The 22,546-nt window shown below is 44.0% G+C and overlaps 1 protein-coding gene across 10 annotated transcripts in view; it reads right to left on the bottom strand.

Moving 5' to 3' along the window:
• The window catches only part of Daam1 (dishevelled associated activator of morphogenesis 1), a 160,529-nt gene that overhangs the window by 79,442 nt on the left and 58,541 nt on the right, over window positions 1-22,546 (bottom strand). For all 10 annotated transcript variants that reach the window (XM_063261925.1, XM_039112262.2, XM_063261924.1 and 7 more), the window contains one exon: window positions 17,157-17,376. In XM_063261925.1, the coding sequence (XP_063117995.1) occupies window positions 17,157-17,339 (183 nt within the window). In that variant the 5' untranslated portion in view covers window positions 17,340-17,376. The remainder of the gene's footprint in view (window positions 1-17,156; window positions 17,377-22,546) is intronic.

Below are 22,546 nucleotides of genomic sequence, written 5' to 3'. Positions count from 1 at the left end.
TACAATAAGGATATGGAAAAGAACACATGTATTCTGACAATAGTAGCTAACGACTATTTAACATTTTCCATATGTCTGTTAGTAACATTTTATGTAAATTAATTTATTTTAACTCATACAACAATCCCACCAAGTGGGTATTATTACTAACCCATTTTCTGAAAATCTGGGTCATGGAATGGTGGAGCACCTTGCCCCAGGCACAGAACTAGCAAACCATGGAGGCGGGACTTAAGTGCAATCAGATTGTGGAGTCTGTACTCTTTCACAGTACTGTCTAGTTCACCAGCAGGTAGGTGGGCTCACGTCGCAGAATCAGGCCTGAAGAGGCATCCATCAAGGGTCTGCTAGAAGTAAGAGACACGTTTTATTGGCAGCTGTCCCTGAGTCCAGCTTTTATTGATTATAATCTTGGGCGAGTGACGTGGCCTCTGACCTTCAATACCTTTATCTGAGGACACAATGTAAATGCTACCCCTTAGTCACCTCAGGAATTCATTCACGAAGAAAAGATAGTTTGTGCTGAGTATCTAGTCAGGCACTCAGGTAGGTTTCAGGACAGTAGGGCATCACCTGCTCACAAGGACAGAAGAGAAATTGGAGGCCAGATGAAGGATGATGGCATGCTAAGCTTGTTGTGGGAAAGTTGGTACAGCAAAGGCTTCTCCGGGTAAGTGACATGGTCAGCAGGAACTAAGCAGGCAGTGGAGACAGTGAACAGCAGCCACAAAAACCACACTCGACTTGGTCTTTATCCTTAGAGTCACCAAAGACCAGTGGTAGATTTCCAGGCAAGCCAGCAAAGATTAAAGCAGATAACTTAAATTCAGGAGTGCAGAAATACAATGTACTGGATATAGAGACCTTCACTGGTCCATTAGAAAGTTTCTCTACTCTGGCATCCTATTTAATGATGTGTCCAGAATGCATGATTCTGAGGGTTCCATCAGCAATCTCTTACCTGGTCTAGGACCAGAGCCAGGCAACATAAAGAATGCAAAGACGGGTAGATGGGTAAGACACACTGGCTTCAGGTACTTATAACTTCTACAGAGATGGATAGGGGGCTTTCCAGTTCTCTTTCTTCGCAGGAGAAAATACAAGCTGTAAGCAGGTCGGGTGCTCCCTGACAGGGCCCTTGTTGGCCTGCCTCACCTGCCTGCCCACCTCCAGCAGTTCTGACCACATGTCCTCAGCCCCCGAAACTCTGCATATGTAGTGTGTGTTCTTTCTCTTATATATTTGGTTGTGAGCCTAGCCTTTACCGGCTGAGCCATCTCTCCAGCACATGTGTGTTCTTTCTCAAGTGTGCTCCTCCCAATGCATCCCAGAGCCATCCTAGCCACCCCAGCTCTCCCAGAGCATCAGCCACCCACTTCAGATGGTTGGTCTGACTGCCCTGGGATGGCCAGTTCCTCAGTGCCCTAAAGCATTTCACTCCACCATGCTCAGGTTATCGGCAGGCCCCTCCCATTGTGAATGGTCCCTAGAGGACAGTAGATCATCTTGTTCTATTCATCTTCGCATTTACTGCCAGTACCTGATACAATATGACACAGAAGGAATGCAGGAGGAGGGAAAATATAAGGTAGGAGGAAAGAACGGTCAGGATGGGAGCTGTAAGGGATATCCAGGTGGAACCGACTGAAGTTACAGATTAAAGCCGAGGGCCTGGGAGAGAGCTCCATGGGGAAGGTCCTTGCCATGCTGGGGTAAGGGTGGTTTGAATTCCCAGAACTCATACAAAGCAGGGTACAGAGGGAAGCATCTGAACCCTGTGCTCCTACAGGGAGTAGGCGGCAGAGGCCTCAGAAGCTCACAGTTCAGCAGCCTGGTGTAGACGGTCTCAAATAAGGCGGAGGCTGAAGAAGTACTTGAGGCTGTCCCCTGACCACCACATATGCATCATGGTACAGGTGAATCTGAGCTCACACACATGCATGAACACATCACACTCACACAAAAATAACACAAGCTATTCTTGTCACTTGTTTCCTTCTAAAGCAGGATCTTTTTCAGGCTAACCTGGAACTCATTAAGTTTCCTAGACTGGCCTTATATTTGTAGCAATCCCCCTGCCTCAGGAGGGATTCCCTATAGGAGCATAGGGAATACAGATGCTTGCCTCTGTGCCCTGCTTTATATGGGTTCCGAAATTCAAACCAATTCTTTATCCCTGCATAGCAACCCCAAATGTTGGGATTACGGCATGAGCTACCATGGTTGGTTTGTAAAAGTAGTGAGAATATTGCCTTTGACGTAGCAGAGGGGCAGGAGAAGGTATTCCAGCACCTCCACATTGTCGTCAACACTTTGCACCATGTCTTTTCAATGTGAGCAGTCTTTGTTTATGTCGAATGCTATCCTCGACAGACCTGTTTTGCATTTTCCTAATGAACCTAACTTTCCATGCTCTGATTGCCTGTTCTTTTGCATTCGTTTAGTGACTTCATTCATTTTGATAATTATTCCAGAAACTGAAAGAGACAACCGTGGATTGTCGGATCACTACGTCTTATATTTAAGTAGTATCTCTTTATATAAGTTTTTAAAATAGCAGGTAAGTCTTATAGAGTCAGAAAAACCTGTTTTCTTAGGGTGGTGACTACTGTATAACTATATATTTATTAAAAGTAGTCAAACTGTTCTACAATGTGTAAATTATACTTCAATGAAGCCTCAGAAACACACACAAAAAAAAACCAAGTGTGCTGCTAAGAGTGACAGGAAGACAAACGGAATTCCTGGGGGCAGAGACAGACAGCACATCTGACATCACCAGCAGATGCACTGCCAGCTGAAACCTTCACCGAGCTCTGAAAAAGAAAGCAGCCTGTGAGGGGGAGGGGAAGGCTGCATGTCCTTCAGAGCAAGCTCCGAGTCCACCGTTCTACACACGACTTTTATTCAATACCACAAGTCACCTCAACAAAATACCATCATCTTTGAACATTTTCAAAAATTTTATTAGTATAGATGGCATTTAGGTCAATCATTCCCCAAGTCCTCTTAATAATTAATTTAATAACTTAATAGTTTAATTAGGTGATGCATTAATACTAATAAGCCTTTTTTTGCTTCTGTCAGGTTAGAGTTGTTTGTGTTGTTACTGAGAAAGGATTTCATGAAATCGGTCTCGCCTCAAACTCACTGTGCATCCAAGGATGGCCTTAACTGTGGACCTTCTGCCTGCATCTCTGGAGTGCTGAGATCACAGGGAGTACTGGATGTTGGAGACTGAAGCCAAGGCTCCGTGTTCTAGCCAAGCACTTTACCATCCAAGTGGCATCGTTGCCCTGACTTCTGTTACTAGCAGCAGCACTATGAGGAGCCCTAGTCCTGGGGTATTGGGTTTGCCACTAAGATTAACAAGTGTACAAAGCAGAAAGCCAAGAGCACCAGGTTGCGTTTGCATCTCACCACACCTCAGCCTGGATTGGCCTTCTCCTCATATAGGTCACAAAAGCTTGCTTCTTCATTTTATTCTTTTGGGCTAGATCTTTATGTTAACTGACAATGACCTAGTGAGTGACAAGAGAAAGCTTTGTGCTGACTCAGCACCATCCCTCTCCCTAGAAAGCCTGTTTCCTAAAAGCTAAAACTCACAGAAAACCCCTAAAGACTCCTCTCAACAAAGATAGAAATGGTCTTTTCACCTATTTATAAAACATGTATTTTTTTCTAATATCTTGAACAAAGACGTTTTTAAATGAAGAAAAGAACTCTGAAGGAGGGCCAGCTGTGGGAACCACAGTTCTAGGCTTAGCCCTACCAAAATGTACTATTAAGCCTGCACTCTGACAGAGTGTGGACAAAGAAATCTCACTGGCCCTACACTTACCCTTTAGTGTGACCAAGTAGCTCAAGGGAGAAACCCACATAAATCAGAAAACAATCAGCACAGAACACATCAATAAAAGGAAACACACTGATTTGCTAGATAAAGCAAAGGAAGGCATTTTGAAATAATATACAATAAAGGTCTTGAATGAGTAGGAAGATTAGTACTTTATTACAAACTCTGTTTTCCGAGATTTAAAACAAAACAAAACAAAACAAAACAAAACAAAAACCCTTTTTGAGGAGGGCGAGAAAGAGACATGTGGCAGAAAAGACTGGGACACACCAGGCAGTGGAGGTTCGGGAATGCCTTCTAAAGGGGAAAGGAGAAAAAAGAAAAAAAAAAAAAAGAGCTAGTCATGGAGAAGCACCGGGGGACACTAGAACAAAATGGGTACCCCCCTTCTTGTCGCACTTGGCTCCACCAATTCCACCCAATAACAGGAGACAACAACCATGGGGAAATTGGAAACGCCAGACAAGACACACTGTTTTCTGAGATTTTAAGTGACTGAAATGTAAGATTACATATAAGACCTTCAGCCTACTGGAGGTTCTATAGGGTGTGGTAGACCAGTAGTCTATTTCTAATGAGGTCAGCTCACCCACACAGGGACAAAAATGTACAGAGTGACAGAGGTTAGGATGTCATTTGTGCAATACCAGAATTGGGGGTGGAGAGTAAGAAAAACAAGGAAGGAGAACTAAAGCCCTTGGGGTACTCCTGCTCAGTCATTCACCATCACCATTTTGTGTGTTTATTATGTTTGTAGTTTGTTTTGTTGTGTTTTGTTTTGCTTTATAATTATCCTTGACAAGCTAACCTTCCATCTGATTGCATAGACACAGTTCAGAGAACTCTCAAGTCTATGACTCAAACAAGTCTTTACTGTCCTACAAAATTGCCCATGGCAAACAAATCCAATCCCCAGACTCTAGTCACACCCAAGTTCCTACATACTGAGTGGGCTGTAACCTTCTCTGGAGTACCTCAAGGATACACCAGCACCCACAGTGCCCTCTCAGGATGGAACCCTCTTTTCCCATAGTATGCTCTACAATACTGGAGGTCAGAGGCTAGAGGGTCAGAGGTACATGATAACTAGAAAAGACCAGACGAGGAATGTGGATACCAAGGTGTGATCCTCTGATGGGAAAAAAAGTCACTTTTATGGATGTATGGAGGAATAAATATACTATTAAACAGCAGTAACTCATTAAACTTACAAACCTCCACCCCACCGCGACCTGGGGCTGTCATACCCAAGACTCATGGGTTGCTAATATCTCTTAAAACTGATTCAGAATGACCCTGAGAACACTGTTGGGTGGTAGTAGTTGAGAGACTCCTGCTCCTAACCAGTCAGGAAGGCCAGAAAGGAAAAGGTCTATAACACAAAGCTTTCTATCCAGAAAGGCCTGGGCATGTTCACAGGTGGATCCTGAGGGATTCAGCCTATGGCACTTCTGCCAACACCCTAAGTCATACACAGACCGCCACAAGATGACTCGCCATCTCTTAGGTATGTTCTACGTCTGAGAGACAGACACATTTTCATGTGCTACAGACAAACAAGAGAGAAACCCCACAAGCAAAGGCTGACCAACAGAACACCTAGCATTTTGCTACTAATGCTTTACCGACTATTTCCTTTCTTTCCCCTCATGAGCAGACAATACAAACTCTATCCCATTTGCTAGACAAACTCTACAGCTACACCTAGAGTCCTTCATCTTTTGCTATGTGACTAGAAACCCATTGGGGTGACTTCAATTTTTAATTAATCTGATCGGCATCAGCCAGCCAGTCCTCTAAACCAAGTAACTGCTCTAAGCAGCTAAATCGTTTCCCCAGATAGAGTCAGAATTAGACTCTAGTGCAGCTTCAGTTGAGCAAGTATGGAGCACTTCTAAGCCGTGTTTTTCCAACTGAATGGAGAGACTGAGCCAGCCACAGTGACAAACTGTAAGACACCCCAGAGGCCAGTGGGAGGCTGGAGCCAGAGCTCCCTGCAGGTCCCTCCTGCTCATCCCAGTTCTGCTCTTAGGTCCAGGCCCCTCCCACACACTCAAGAGACTTGTTTGGCAGCTCATCTGACACATTTCAGCATTAACTGGGTCAAAAGACAATCCAGCAGAGGCTCTTCCCACAGCATAGTTACTTACTTACTTCACCAAGTAATATGCACTGGAGAAACTTTGTTCTCTGTGTGTGTGTGTGTGTGTGTGTGTGTGTGTGTGTGTGTGTGTGTGTCTGTGTGTGTCTGTGTGTGTGTGTGTCTGTGTGTGTGTGTGTGTGTGTGTGTGTTGTGGGGGAGGGTTCATGTGGACATGTGCACGTGTGCTTGCAGGTGTTCATCAATAAGGTGGAGCTTATTGATCCAGACAGATGGGCCAGCCAACCACTCTGGAGTCCACCGGCCTGCCCGTCCCCAACTCTAGTGCTGGCATTAAAAGCCACACTGCTGCACTGGGCTCTTAGGCTGGTGCTGGACATCTGAACTCGGGACCTCACACTAGAAGACTGAGCTACCCTCCCTAGCCCTTGGTAGGCAGATTTAGGAGTAAAATGACTTCTTAAACCTTCTTTTAATTTGGTCCCTTGCCTGCAGGGCACTCTGACATTACCATAGTAACAGCCAAATGACAAAGATGAATAGAAAAGATGACAGTAGTGGGGGAGGGGATGCAAACACATCAGCCCAAATGTATCATCACTATTCCAAGAAACAGTCGCAGAACAAACCTGTCGCTGGAGTATTCAGCAGTCACGGGTGTGTACACACACACACACACACACACACACACACACACACACACCCCACTACTTAATACACATTTCACATGCTAAGCTTTAACCACCAGGATGCACTCACACAGCATCCAGGCAAGAAGCACACATTGTGCACCCACCCTCTGGACTAGGCACTCCTTCCCGGCCCTGAGACCCCATAGTTAGGACCCTCAGATGCTGGGACATCCGCACCACCCTGCTCTCTGAAAGTGCACAGCTGCGTCTACAGCCCAGGTCTGACGTGAAGCGATAGCCACTGAGGATTAAACTCAAGTTAACTGGCAAGAGAACTGGGAAAGGGCTTTCTGGCTCCTTCTAAATTTGGTAGTTGCCCATCTTTCCAGAAAACAACCCCTATGTTTATTTCGTTGGCTTTCAGTCGCTGCATTGAACTTTGTTCTTGAATTTTGCAATGTGCAGAAGTAAGAAGCTGGCAGCTGTAGAGTGTTTTTAATGAATCCATTTAAAACTGGATAAGAGAAAATATGCAGCTTCTAAAAGGAGGGATATTTTTTTCAGCAAAGAAAATTCCAACTCTTTATCCATGAGCCAGGAAAAGCATAGCTGAAGACAGAGCTGGTCACTGAGCTCCCAGGGTGAGAATCGAGACACGGTTTTGCACGCAGAGGCACTCTGAACAGGAGGTGAGAGGGGAGGGTTGTGGGCGTGGTGTGAGCACATTCACAGGTAATCTAAAGCTGAAGCATGCCCTGCTCATGCTAGGCTAGGGTCATGGTACGGTGAGAACAAGTGGTGGTGCTGACAGCATCAGAATAAATTCTCAGAAGTTGTGTGTACAAACCAACAGATCTTCTAGCCATTGCTACAGCACATAAGGTGCTTTTAAAACACAAGGTGGGGAAATAATTAGAATGCTATACTTTTGTCTATGAGACCGTCAAATAACTTTTTTAAAAAATGAAGTACAAGAAAAAATTTCACTTGAAAGCTTACCCAAAGCCTATAATGACGCACAGAGATCAAACCAGCCCCTTGGCCGTTTAGCCCTTAAAGCTGGGTTAGTGGGGTCAAGTACAGAGCGGGTAGTCAGTACAGAATCTTGGCTATGTAATTTGCACCTGGGAGCCGAAGGACTAACTTTAGTGGTCATGTTTTCAATTATAGCCCGTAGTAAGCAGCTATACACCACTCGCAGTCTCTTTAGGTTTCATATTAGTAGAACTGATCAGAACCGAAGGGATCTAAAGCTATTTTCTCAACAGCATAATTAATTCATAGAGTTACAGTGGTGTTTGCTTGTTGACACTCTCCCTGTAGCCCAAGGCTGACTACAAACTCCATGTACAGCCAACGATGGCCTGCCTCCATTTCCACAGGCCTAGGACAGGTGCCACCCCTCCAGCCACCATTTCAATTAAACAAGAAGATGTTCTCTTTCTATGTCTTTATGTCCTCTCACCCCATCTCTTTCATCTAACATTAGGAAGAATTTAGAGACTGACAGCAACTAGACTGACAACACTGTATCAAACACAAAGGAAAAAATTATCTAAATTTAATAGCTTATTGTAAAATGTCTTATAATGATCTTGGGAAGACAAAATACTCAGGGTTGGAAGGGATAGTCTTTCCCTAAGCTTTGATCAATCAGAAGACTAGAAGGAAACTTACAAAGACATTTTGACCATAGGGAAATTTTTTAAGCAGACAGGTCTAAGCCAAAACAAAGAAATACGTAACATCTACTGGGTAACACTCTGCTCCCAGCCTTCCTTTGACTTTAGAAGCAACACAATGTTCTATTAAGAACACAGCAGACACTGGTATGTAAACACACAGATCAACGTTAGTCTCTATTATAAACCATTAGCTCCTCTCAGGGTCAGAGCGATTAGTTTATCAAGTTCTGCATTTATAGTCAACTTTACCTCCTTTAAGCCAACTGCACATTGGCAGCAGCTCACAGCATAGTGACACATACGCACACGTGCACAGGGACTTTAGCACGGTGCACACTTACATCTACACTGCCACTTCCCTCTGTGATGTAATGCAAATTATCACACTGGCTTGAGCAGTTCTTACCCAGAACACATCACGCTAATTTACTCAAAAACACAAAGTGTCATTGGAAAATCGACTCAATTTTTTTTTCCTTCACTGACAACTGACTATGTCCTTTACCTAGAGATTCCCTTTTATCCTTTATTAGTCTGTCAGTTGAGAATAGACCCCATGGGACCACAACAATCTGAATCCCAAAACCTTCCTTTGATTCTGGTTCTTGGCTTCTAGACAACTGAATGCTCTAACGGTATCCTACATATAAAATCTGATTTCCTTTGCTTGGTTACCAGAAATCTTAATGCTCCAATTAAAAAACAGTAGATCAAACTCAAGATTCCTTACAGCCAGTTTTTTCTTCTCTCCGTTTAAAATTCCATGTTCCCACCACCCAGATTCTCCCCATCTTCCAGTAGAGATGGGGAATAAGTAGCTCTTGTAAGAAACTTTCTATTCTTAGCCATGGTTTTAGTTTAGTACAAAGGCACATTTTAAAAAATAAGGAGTTAAAACATGATGCACTTTCTCATTGATTCTGATAACAGAATAATCAATTTTATTATTTAAAAGAGCTTATAATAGCCCCAGGAATAAGAGGAATGATTTCAAAAGCTTTAAAAAGGAGATAATTCTCATGGCTAGTGGGTGGGGCAGAATAATCTATATTCTCAAAAGCTTTCTAAAAAACAAAATAAACACACTCAATCACACCCCAATTTAATAGAACAACCTATATGGGAGTGTACTGCTAAAGCCCAGGTCCAGTTGTAGAATACTGCTCATTAAATCCACTGCCCCAGTCTTGGTTCTTCACCAGAACATGATGGTAAGACCCGGTCACTGGGAACACCATATAATTGGGTTATAAAACATAAAGAAATTAATCTGGTACTGACTCAGAAGCTTCCTCCCTAATAGTTAACTTTCACATGTCAGAAAATGCTATGCAAGCTTCTGAGTCATCAACAGTCTTTCCTAGCTATGGACTCTGAGAGCTACAATAATGACTGATCTGGTAAAATATGCTCATTGGTGCAAAAGTGTCAGCAATGTTACAGGAGTAACCAGGAGCTTTCTGATTGGATGTAAGGCCCACTGCCCAGGGCTGACTCAAGCCCAGTATTGTAAACCTGGCCAAGAGCACTTGGCTGGGAGAGCCTATTATTGCTTTACTAAACAGAGGTGCATCAAAATGTTTTCTAAACACATATCAGTACTCCAAGAATGTACCTTTCAAACCTCATCAGAAAAGCTTATTACCGTGGACAGTGATTAATACAGAGACTCACAGGATGAGTTAACTGTGGAGTGCTCAATCCTACGGAACGATGATATATTATGTGATAGTTTGTATATGCTTGGCCTAGGGAGTGGTACTATTAGAAGATGTGGCCCTTTTGGAGTAGGTGTGTCACTGTGGGTGTGGGCTTTAAGACTCACCCTAGCTGCCTGGAAGCCAGTATTCTATTAGTCAAATTCAGATGAAGATGTAGAACTCTCAACTCCTCCTGTACCATGTCTGTCCAGACTCTGCCATGCTCCCACCTGCCTTGATGATAATGGACTGAACCTCTGACCCTGTGAACCAGCCCCAATTAAATGTTGTCCTTTATAAGACTTGCCTTGGTCATGGTGTCTGTTTACAGCAGTAAAACACTAACTAAGACATATTCTCTATCAACATTGCTCAGGGAACACAGCAGAGAAGTAGGCACAGATTGTAAGAGCAAGACACTGGGAAGTGTCTTAGTGGGTTTCTGTTGCTGTGATAAGAACTATGACCAAACCAGTCTGTGGAAGGATAGGTTCATTTCATCTTACAATTCCAGATAACACCCCAGTGCCGAGGAAGGTCAAAGCAGGAACTAAGGCAGGAAACTGGAGGCAACAGCTGAAGCAGAAGCCCATAGAAGTGCTGCTTTCTGGCTTGCGCAGCTCGCTTTCTTCTATACTGCAGACCTTGCCCAGGAATGACAGTACCCCTGGGCTGGGACATCCTGTGTCAATCATTAATTAAGGAAATGCCCCACAGGCCAATCTTGGGAAGCCATTTTCTCCAGTAGGATTCTATCTTCCCAGGTATGTCTAGGACTGTGTCAAGTTGACAAACAAGGACCAGCACAGACAGACTAACTGTATTCAAGGCAGGCCCAGTGCACTCATGAGCTCACAGCAATGTGATTGCCTGCATAAGACCTACCCAACATCAAACCAGTCATAACCCTAGCATAGATGGAGTGGGGGCTCACGAAGACCCCTCTCTAGCTGAGGATCTTTGACAACTGAAAGCTGTGGAGATAGGAAAGTCAGTGTTCTTCAGGGACGTAGATTGACCATGCTCTAGTGGATGGTCCTACACCCATACACATATGGACAGCAATGATTAGATACTGGGTTAAGAAAAGAGGACAGGGAGTACAGAGAAGAATAGAGGGTAGTAAGAGGGATTGGAGGGAAAATGGAGGGTGGATGTAACCAAATGCATTGTACATATTGTGGAAGTCTCAAAGAACGAATGAAAGGATTTTAAGAAAGTTTCCTGAAATTGGATACAAATGCACTTTAGTAGAGACGGGAAAAGACTGAGCTATGCACATGCCAAAGAACAGTGGTGCTGGAAGAGAGACTGGGAATTTTATTCCAGGAAAACCTATCATGAAAATTGGGTGAATAAACCCTCTTCCAAAAAAAAAACAAAAACAAAAAACAAAAACCCCTCATGTTTGAGCCTGAGCTGCCCTTCCTTTGCACTGGGTCAAATGTGACAGGAAGAGGCCAATCTTTCAGAAACTGGGTCACACATGACAGGAAGCAGCCCCTCTCAGCACTGGGTCAAATGTGACAGGGCTGCGTGTTGAGAGGCCTGTCGTCACTGCTCAAGAGCATCATCAAGGGCGGTGTTGTGTCCCCTTGGGATCTAGCACAGACCAGCACTTAGCACACACTCACATCAGAATAATCAATCTATGGCTGAGTAACACACTGTCTGCTTATCCTCCAATACAAGGATGCTTGATACTTGATAATACAAGCTAATTGAGCAAGACAATTTACAGGGCTGTGTCTAGGGCTTCCCAGATGGTTAGATGAGACCATCTAAGTATGGGGTGAACACAGCTGCATCTAATTGTAAGGCACCACTGCTGTCACAGACCCGTTGTGCTCTTTATTTTCATCTAGGCAAAGAACAAAGAGTAAGAAATGGAGGGGTAAGGGCGGAGAACAGGCAGGGTAGAGAACAGGGTGGTTCAACTGGCATAACACACAGTTAGTGCCAACTGATCAGATACATCAATGAGAGACTCAGTTGTAATAATCCATGAGTTAGAAATTATCAGGAAACCTTATTTTACACAATACACATAGACCACAGACTAGAATATATGAAAAGGTGGGAAAGAATGAATAAAAACAAGTGTTGGCAAAGATGTTGAAAAGTTGATACAGATGATAGATAGATAGATAGATAGAAAGATAGATAGATAGATAGATAGATAGATAGATAGATAGATAGATAGATAGATATCAGGTAAAATGGTTTAGTAGGGTAAAGACTCTTGTGGAACATGCCTGATGATCTGAGTTCAATTCCCAGAAATCACATAAAGGTGAAAATTGATTTCACAAAGTTGTCTTTATGACTGCCATAGGTATAGCATATGTGCCCACATATACACATCACATAACACACACACTCTCTCTCTCTGTCATGCGCATGCATGCACACACGCGCGCGCACACACACACACACGCACACACACTCATTTATTAGAGAGAGAGAGAGAGAGAGAGAGAGAGAGAGAGAGAGAATGAGTGTGTCTCAGTTTGGCCACTTTAGAACAGTCTGATAGCTCTCAAAATTAAACAGAATCTTTTAGGTCTAAGCTTGTCTACTTGTAGGTCTGGACCCATGAAAGCCACAAACATTTACATGCAAAAAGTTCCATATACATGTTCATAGCATCACTTTTCATAATATTCTTGCTGGCAAAATATAAAAATAAATATCTAAAATGGATTCTTAGAATGTGATGTATCTCTAAGATGGGGTGGTTTTGGCAATGATCGGAAATGAAGAACTGGCATTCACACAATAGATGAATTTAGATATCATGATATTATATAAAAGATGCCAGTTATTAAGGTCTACACGTTGTGATTACATTTGTTCAAACTGTCCAAGAAATTCCCAAGACAGAGGCAGTTCGAGGGCTTTCAGAGCGGACGCCAAGTGACAATCAATGGACATGAAGGTTGTGTAAGGGCAACAAGAATGCTTAGATTGGTTTGGATGGTGTCTGCAGGTAGGGCTGTGTATATTGCATGGATGAACATGGTGAACAGGTAAATGCATTATGGCGAATAATACCCTAAGAAGCAGTGAGTTGAAGGTACAGGAGGTGGGCTGGTGTAGCTTGGTGGGATAGCACTTGTCCAGCAAATGCAAAGCTCTGGGTTTGATCCCCAGCAGAAGAAAAAATGGTGTGGACCAAGTGCCTCCAATTCTTACTGCCCTGCTTGTCTTATGGCCTGGCTGTCTCTTTAAAGGTTCACATGCTCATCAACCTCCTTCCCGGTTTGCTTCATTAATGAGATGATAAGGCTGTGATATGCTGTCCTGAAAAAAAGTCACTTGTATCACTTTTTAGGAATGTCACGAGTGACTCATCAGACAGGATAAGGGATAATAACCCACTCTGATAAGATGCCTTCCAGCAGATGCAGAGGGAAAAGGGGCCAGCAAGTCAGAGCTCACACAGCAAACAGATTAGATTCCAAGAAAGGGGGAAAACTGGACATTTGCTGAGAGTTTTGTTCTCAGAAAAGACTTGAATTATCTCCCATCCTGCTGTACTTAGTTGTAAACTATAATTCATCTCTCTCTCCCTCCCTCCCTTCCTTCCTTCCTCCTTCCCTCCCTCCCTCCCTCCTTCCCTCCCTTCCTTCCTTCATTCTTCCTGTACTGGAGATTGAATATAGGCCCTCTCACATGCTAACCCATACCAGTGAGATATACACAAAGCATTCCACTTATTTAAGACAAGGTCTCATTATGCTGGCTTTGAACTTAGAAGCCTCCTGCTTCAACCTCCCAAGTAGCTTGGAATCTAGTCTTGTAATACCAGATCCACTAGATACCAGCATTTTGATTTTGGTTTCTGATGTTGTTTTAGTTATCTTCTTCAATCTTTACAGAACCTCTCTCACTGAGATTGTGTGATCCTCATTTTCTAGAAAAGGAATCAAGCTCAAATTCAAATAGAACCTGCCTTGAAAGAAATTCCTCCTAGACTACAGGCAGAGCAGGCAGCCAGTTGTGCTGACTGATGAGCCAGGCCCTCTCTGCCACCACTCCCTTCCTGGTATAAGGGCACAGCACTTGTATAACTGCACAGGAGGACCCAGAGGAAAGACTTCCAGCAGCTTTGAGCCCACCTCTGTAGCCTTGGGCCTCCCCTGGCAATTGGAAGGGTTTGTGGTCTAAGTCCCTGAAGTCAGAGGTAGACAAAAATCCATCGTCACTCACCAGGACAGACACAAACCTCAAGATAATTTGTTTTCCAATGGTTTTGGCTTAAGGTTCTGGTCTGGCATTGGTTTTTTAACAACTAGCAGCTGTAGGCAATTTTCTCATACACAATAGAGACATCAATAAGCAGAGAGCGGAATTTTCTCCCTCTGAATGCAGAGAAGCGGTCTCCAAGATGTACATGGAGCTGCCACCGCCAGCTCCTGGGTAGGTCTCAATTCAGGAGTCTAAGAACAAGCTGAAGGGAGCACAGATGCAGGCTATGCAGGGATGCTAGCTCTCCCGGGGCACCACAATCCTCAAGGCCTTCAGCTACCAGGGGCGCACCTCTCCTCAGAGATACACTTTCGGTTGTAAAGCAGTATGAGCAGGAAATAAAACCAAGCCATAAATGCACCGTGACTGCCCTTCTCCACAGCCACATGGCATATGATTCACAGCCCCTCCCTGGGAGAGGACCAGGCATCCTCTGGCCATCTCGGTGACCTCAGCCTTGGCCATGTGACTAGTGGTGCCAACCCCTACAAAGAAAGACACTTTCTTAGCCTGTGTTCTCAAACGTGTTCATGTGATTTGTGTTGGCAATGGGAAGTGGGCCCCGGGGACATGCTACTTGCAGGCTTGGATACTGCTGCTTCCTTTCCAAGAACAGGACTGCAGCTGACCTGGGGAGAGCAGGCAGCATTCATGCAGGGGGAGGCTTTGCTGGTGGGACAAGAAGGTTTCAATGCCACAGCAGAGCCAGCCACCTGCCCTTCTTCCCCACCTTCAGTTCCGGTGGCAGATCATTTGCTGAGAGTCTCCCTGGCTATATTCCTCATCCCCTGTTGTTCATCTCACAACAAGCACACACACGGTCCCTGAGGAGGATTTGCTCTTCTGGTCATACTAGACCCTCCTGATCCATCCCTCTGCTGCTATCAGCAACGGAAGGCCAAGTCTAACTTCCTTTGTGTGTGTATTTTGTTTTTTTCCCCCATTTGGGATAGGGTTTCCACGTATCCCAGGCCTCAACTTGGCCTTAAACTTGCTATGGAACCTAGGATGACCTTGAACTTCTGATCCTCCAAGTCACCATGCCCAGTTTATGCAATTCTGGGGACTGAATCCAGGCATCGTGGTTAACCTTCATTGTCAACTCATTCAGACCTGGAATCATCAGGGATACACAAGTCTGAAGGTGTTTATGAGGTTGTTCTCTGAAAGATTTAACAGAGCAGGCGAGACCCACCCTCCGTGTAGGCAGCAGCAATCCATGGGCTGGAGTCCTAGAGTGATGCAAAGGAGAAACGTCCATCTCTGAGTCTCTGCTTCCTGACGTCAGACAAGGTGACTAACGAGCAGTGCCACACCCCTGCTGCCATGCCTTCCTGTCACTGTGGACTGAAAGCCAAGGAGGCTCTTCCTCCCTTAGGTGCTGTGTCAGGAATGCCAGGCAGGAACCTACAGATTGAACCAAATCCCTTACCATGTATATTCACATGTGCATGAGTATGCATGTGTGGGCATGTGTGTGTGTGTGTGTGTGTGTGTGTGTGTGTGTGTGTGTGTGTGTACTCGTGTGCTCATGTGCAGCCCAGGCTGGCCCTGAGTTCACAGTGGGACAGAGATGACCTTGAATTCCCAGTCTTCCCACCTCACTTCTCCAGTGCTGAGCTTGCAAGCATGCCCCAGCACAGCTGGTTATAGCTTTCTGATTTGAAACCTAAAATAAAGTTTTTCATAAAGTAGAGATGGGAGAGTGAATAAAATTTTCAATATCATAAAGTACAAACATGCAATCATAAGCTATCTCTTTTTATCCTAATCAACTCTGCTCAAAAATAGGCTCATTTCTCCCCGAGACTAAAATGCAAACCTCAGCTCTGCATCTTCCCTTCAGCTTCAGATCAGCTGGCTCATCTTCCCTTCTCAGTTCTTATCTGTGAAAGCTGCAACAGCAGTGTCAGTCCCCTGGCGGGCAGCGACACGCGCTATTCTCTGCACTAAGAGTCAAGCAAGAGGCCACACTCTCTAGTTCCGGTCACACAATCAACATGGTCCAATGAGAACAAACTCTACTAGGAAATGTTGGCCATGAGGAGACAGCACTCCTGTGACGTCACTGAGCACCTTTAAGAGTCAGGCACAAGACCCTACCTACTGTGGCCTATTCTGGCTTCTATATTGCATCAAACCTGAGAGGAGGTGTTTCCCCTACACTTTTCAGAAAATGGGCTCAGAAAAATCACATGACTTTCTATACACAAATAGGCAAACTCAGAGTAGTAAACCGAGGCAAGGCCTTGCTGATCTCTGCACCAGCTCTCTTTAAATTATGCCATAATGTCCTCTTGACGTGAAGATGATGAGTCGGCCTGCATCTCTTGATGAGAAGGTCCTACGCCAGCTCCACAATCTCCTCTGAGGACAGTGGCCTCTGCAGTGTGATGGTATCTATAAAAAGTTTCCCACAGCAGCTGTTACTCCAATCCTATCATTAGTCTAAGTAATGATGCTGTACTTAGGGACTAATGTCTTTCACGAAAGATCAAAGACAAGCTGGAAAGCATGGCTAGCTTTCAAATTCCACTAATACTACTGAATGGGAGTGTGTGTGTTGGGGGTCGGAGGCTAATGGGGGATACCAGAAGGTATGAAGTAGATGCACAAGTTACTTACACACTCAAAGTATGAGCCTGAGGACTAAGAATGAATTAGGAAGAGCAAGTGTGAATATACTACCTACCACTATTTGAACACTAAATGTTGAAATCCCTCTGCCTACACAAGGCACCAACCAAACCCTGGGATGTAGAGTCATACAACCCTTTTCAACATACCTTCCCCACGCCCCCCACACACACACACACTTCATATCTCAGTGAGGACAGTGAGGGTTCAGACACAGGGAGCAAACCAAGCCATCACCCTCTCCTCTTCTCCCTTGACTTATCAACCATGATAGCATGGGCATCGGAGACTCACCACAAGTTCACTGAACATGACATCCAGCTCCTCCACAGGGGGCATGGGCAGTGCTGGCTCCATTGTCTGAAGTGCAAAGTTGCTATCATTCCTAAGCCGATATGTGATTTCTGGGTGGTCATTGTTTCGGAAACAGCAAAAGATAAATGAAATCCCCCTTCCGCCTCTCTTCCTTGGGGCCATGGTTGAATTTTCTCCTATTTCTTGATATTACAACACTCTGTGAAAAGAAAACATGACATGGTTGAGTATGACAAATAAAAATTTTGAAAAATCAATGTAATACAAAAGAGAGTTCCCGTGCTTCTGGCAATGTGTAGACCCTGCAGGAGAAAGGGGTTAGGGGCGGCATCTCACTGGGAAGAGAACTCATGCCCTTCCATTCGCTTGCTGAATGCTTCCTTAGGCCACCTGTGTACCAGTGCAGTTGCAGCCACTGCACCCTGCACCACTCTCTGACCTGTCCTGCCCATGGCCACTCTTTGTAGGAAATCTCTTTTCCTCAAAAAACCACTGTTTCTAAAGCTTCTCTTTGTCACAGACAGAAACCACTACAGAAAAACCATAACCAACCAAAATGCAGAGCCCAACTCCAACGGACACATCAACAAAACACTCCCACACTTAAGGCTCAGGGACCATTGCAGAATAGGGACCAGGAAAATTTTAAGAGCCAGCGGATCGGAGACTTTACTGTGAGATTGGGTCTCCTTAGTTACATTACATCACAAGCCACACCCATCAAGTCTTGCCAACGTGACTGCCCAGATGTGAGTAGAACAAGGAGGACATCAACAACCAGGCCAACTTGCATTTGGAAAAGCCCACAAGGCCTCAGCCTGACACAGAGAACCATAGGCAACTGAGAGAAGCTGGGAATGGGAGAAGTACTCTTCCCAAAGAGCTTACCTATTGGTTGCCTAGTGCCAAACGGTCAGCCCTGAAAACACGCAACATCTGTACTCAATAGGTTATATTTAGGAACATGAGTGTATGAAGATACATACGTATATACATGCATGCAGTAACAATTGGTTAAAAAAAAAACAGACCATGAATTTGAAGGAGAGCAGAAGGGATTTATGGGAGGGAGGAAAAGGAAGGGAGAAATGTCATAATTATACTACGATCTCAAAATAAACACCAACCACAGGGAGGAAAAATCCAATGATTGATTTTTCTTTGGTCCCTAGGAAATCTCATTATCCTTTTTCACCTTAGAACTTCATAGTTTTTTCTTCCATTTATTTACTTATATTGAGGGGAGGCACGTGTGTGTCACAGTGCCTGTGTGGAGTCTGGGGACAATCTGAGGGAGTCGGCTCTGACCTCCTACCACGCACTAAAGTCAGGTCTTGTGGAAGCGCCTTTACTTGCCGCTCTTCTTGTCAGCTCTCACGCATCCTTCACTGTCCTGCTTCAAACTCTCCTTTGCCCCTGCGGGTTGACTCAGTAATACTGAATAAATGCTCAGGCATTTCTGTGGCTGTCACATGTTCAGGTCTAAGTTCTCTATGCCTGTGTCTTCCTGTTAGATAGTTATCACCGTAACTCAAGCACATGACCTGACGTACTTTGTCTAGTGCCAGAAACAGGAGTCACTCTGTAAATGTTTATCATTATTGAAGTTAATGGCAAATCAAGGGAAAAAAATATATATGATTAGAGATTTTCAAACAGAAAGACAAAAGAATCCACCAATAAAGGAAACATTGAAATTAATTATAGCATGTCCACACACTACAATATGATGAATTCATTAAACAGAACAAGACATCCAAATATATAAGTAAAAAAAAAAAAAAGCGAATCTCAAATGCCACGTGAGTATATACTCTACACTGCAGGATTACAGGGTGTTTTCAAAAGATTTATGAATATATACACAGATACTAATGTATGTATCTCAAAGTAAAAAGGGTTGGGACTCTGCCTTTCTATCTTGTACCCCTTTGAGTTTTTACCATAAAAGTATTTTTTTTAAAGAGTTGAATTGCAACCCTATTTTGTCTCAGAATTATTTCCAAGGGATACAGTCTAGTGAGAGACCAAGTTAAAGAAAGCCCACATCCCCAATGCTTGCACTACCACGGAGTTAAGAGCAGTCTCGCAGACAGGAAAGCAAGCACTGGGAGGCAGCTCAGTGAGTTCAAGGCTTCCCTCATGAGCACAGTTCAAATAGGGAGCACGGGCCCAAGTAAAAGCAGCATGGTAAGCAGGCCCAGAGCCCTGATTTACCCCTATCAGGAGGTGGGAACAGATAGGAGAAGCCAGCTCTCCACTGGCTAGCATAGCATGCACAGCAGGGGATGCACACCATGTCTCAAGCATCATGGAGGGTAAGGAAGAGTCGTGGACAGGTGACTTGCTGGGCAGCCTATAGAGCGGTGGTTTTCAACCTTCCTAATGCTGTGACCCCTTAATACAGTTCCTCATGCTGTGGTGACCCCCAACCATAAACGTACTTTGTTGCTACCTCATAGCTGTAACTTTGCTACTGTTATAAATCAAAATGTAAACACCTGATATGCATCCCCGAGAGGGACGGTACAGCTACTATAGAGAATGCCAAGCCCTTCCGGAAGCAGGGGCAGCTGACTGCAGAGATGAAATGACACCTTGCTGACAATTACTGACAAAGCAGTCTGTCCACTCACACAGATGACAGGCACTTCCTAAAAGACAAGAAAAGGCCCAAGGGGGAGGAAAAAGCCTACCTCTACCTATCCTTGAGTGATCTAAGTGATAATACAGAACAGGTTCAGAGTTGCGTTTCCATCTCAAGGTGGAATTGAAAGCCAACCGATCCCAACTGTGAGAGACCCAGGCAGCTCTCTCTATGAGAGGGGTAAAGTAGCAGTGCACAGCCGAATCCTCCTAAAAGCACCAGCACTTTCTTGACGAGGCCGGAGGTTTGTGTACAGCAGTTATCTTTCATGTTTCCTGCACTAAGCTTCCATCCTCGGGGGCGGGAAGTGTCAGGTCAGGGAGGAGGGAGTTCCTCACAGCAGTTGCCAATAATTGGAATTATCCTATGTTATTTTATGAAGGAGGAGCCGTGATAGTATATACTTAAGGAATGCTGAATTTTAATATTCAAGCTCATTTAAAAGGGCACTACACCAAAAAGTTTAGAAACACTGGGGGACGTGAGAATGAAAGTTGGGCTCTTAAGTTTGGCCTGAAGAACAATGTATTATACCGGACTGTTGAACTTAATACAAAGTAACACAGGGCATTGACTAGAAACAATTAAAAATAGTTACTTCTGGAGAGATTTTTTTTTCTGTTTTTGTCCTTAAGTTTTAAAAATAAATGTTTAAATGTCATTTAAACATTAAATATCAACATACAATATCTTGCAAATCTGTGTGTAGATATCACCACCAATTTTATGGTTTTCTCATTAATATTTTGAATAAATGTTCTTATACATAATTAAGACTTCCAAACACCTCTGGGGTGGAGCTGTCTGATATGCAGGAGTGTGCATGATTTCTGGGCATCTGCAACTCCAAGTCCTTAGGCCATGAAGGGAAGGAGGGATGCCTACAGGGCAACCATGTTGGCTCTGAAATAAAACCTGGGCTGAGACATCTAACGTCTTACTGAACTGCAGCATGCATTCCTTTGCCTAAGGTAAGCATGTATAGTGTTAAACAACTCATATGCAGTACTGGGAGTCCTCTGACAATGTTTGTCAGCTTCTGCTGTGCCCCATACACAGTGAGCACCTAAGGATTCAGACATGGGAACTTAGAGCCTGTGAAGAGCAGTATGTCAAATTACTGAAATGAAGGTAATATGGCACGTCCTGCCAGACAGCTCCAGGGAAACCGGCAGAAAGAACCCAGGGAGAATCTGCAAACAGTTCTTAACAAAAGAGCAGGGAAGTAGGCCAACCCGGCCTGGGAAACAGTGCCCAGAGAGAAAGGAGCAGGAGAGAATTAGGCAGGAATGGCCTGAGGCAGTCTATTACATCCTCAATCTCCCAAGGCAGAGCCCTGGGCCCTCACTTCCTTGTTCAAAACTCTGCTCATAGCTCCTCAGTACTATCCTAAAGTGGCTTTCAGTGCTCCGCACCGGATCTCAGCCCAATTTCCCTGTGTTTTCTGTCTTGTTACTCATGCCCTACTTTATTCACAGGCCACTCTTCATGTCCCCCGATATCTTGTACTCCTCTCAGTTTCTTGTCCCTTGTTCTCATGACTTTTGTCAACATCTTTCCACCCTGTTCCAGAGCAATTAGGCAGTGAGACACATCTGTGATGGGCAGATGGCAGCTGGAATCTGGCTCGGCATATTTTAAAGCAACTCATCAAAGCCTTAAAACAGGTACACATTCTGACCTAGTATTTCTGCTTCTGGGAATATAGAATATATCCTTAAATGTTCAGAGACACAAAGATGTTTACACACACACACACACACACACACACACAACCATTATCTAAACAGCCAAAAAACAGAAACACTTAATAAGTGACAATGATGGAAATCACCTAAAACACATTATTATAGTACAAAGATGGTGGGTCACAGTGGCCCCTATGTGAGAAGATACTCAGTGACACGGTCATAACTATAGATTTGTAGTATCACATATTTATTTTAAAAATCCACATGGATGAGCATAAGAAGGATCAAAGAAATTTATCGAAACATGAGTAGCAGTTGGCTCTGTGGCGTGTGTGGTCACTTTGGACTTTTAAGACATAGAGCCTCTAGTGTACCCCACATCGTTACAATAAAGACGTGCTATTTTCACCATTAATGAAAAGAGGGTTTTTTTTTTTAAGAAAAAATTGATGCAATTATTTACTGGCTTTAGAAGAGGGACATGAGTGTTAAAAAAAAAATGCCTGTTAAAAAGACTCAAAACAGATGTGTCAGGTCCCAAATTCCTCCCCTAGCACTTCTAAAAGAACCAAGAAGAGGAAGAAATTAACCAAGGTATGGTGATGTGGACAACTAGCTTGCCAGAACTCCTGTGGGAAGGACTGGTTGTTTCCCCTGTAATCTGTTGCAAATGGATTTTTTTATATATATAATATATAGCACAGATATCTCAAATCAACTATGAAGGCTCTAGCTTGGTATTTCTCAATCTGTGGGTCAGGACCCCTTTGGGGGTCCTGCATTTCTGATATTTACAATACGATTCAAAGCAGTATCAAATTACAGTTATGAACTAGCAACCATAATTTTATGGTTGGGGTCATCACAACATGAGGAACTGTATTAAAGGATTGCAGCATTAGGAAGGTTGAGAACCACTATGCCAGCCAATCTCTCGTCTTGTACTCCACACAGGTAGGCAGTTGGTGCACACTAGGTCAAGGGATCTCATTAAACTACAACTCTTGGTGTTTGTCTTTAGTCTGTGTCAA

This window comes from Rattus norvegicus, chromosome 6, assembly GCF_036323735.1.
Source record: "Rattus norvegicus strain BN/NHsdMcwi chromosome 6, GRCr8, whole genome shotgun sequence".
Classification (NCBI taxonomy): domain Eukaryota; kingdom Metazoa; phylum Chordata; class Mammalia; order Rodentia; family Muridae; genus Rattus; species Rattus norvegicus.
Note: the sequence above shows the minus strand (reverse complement) of the source record. Positions and strands in the feature narration are given on the sequence as shown.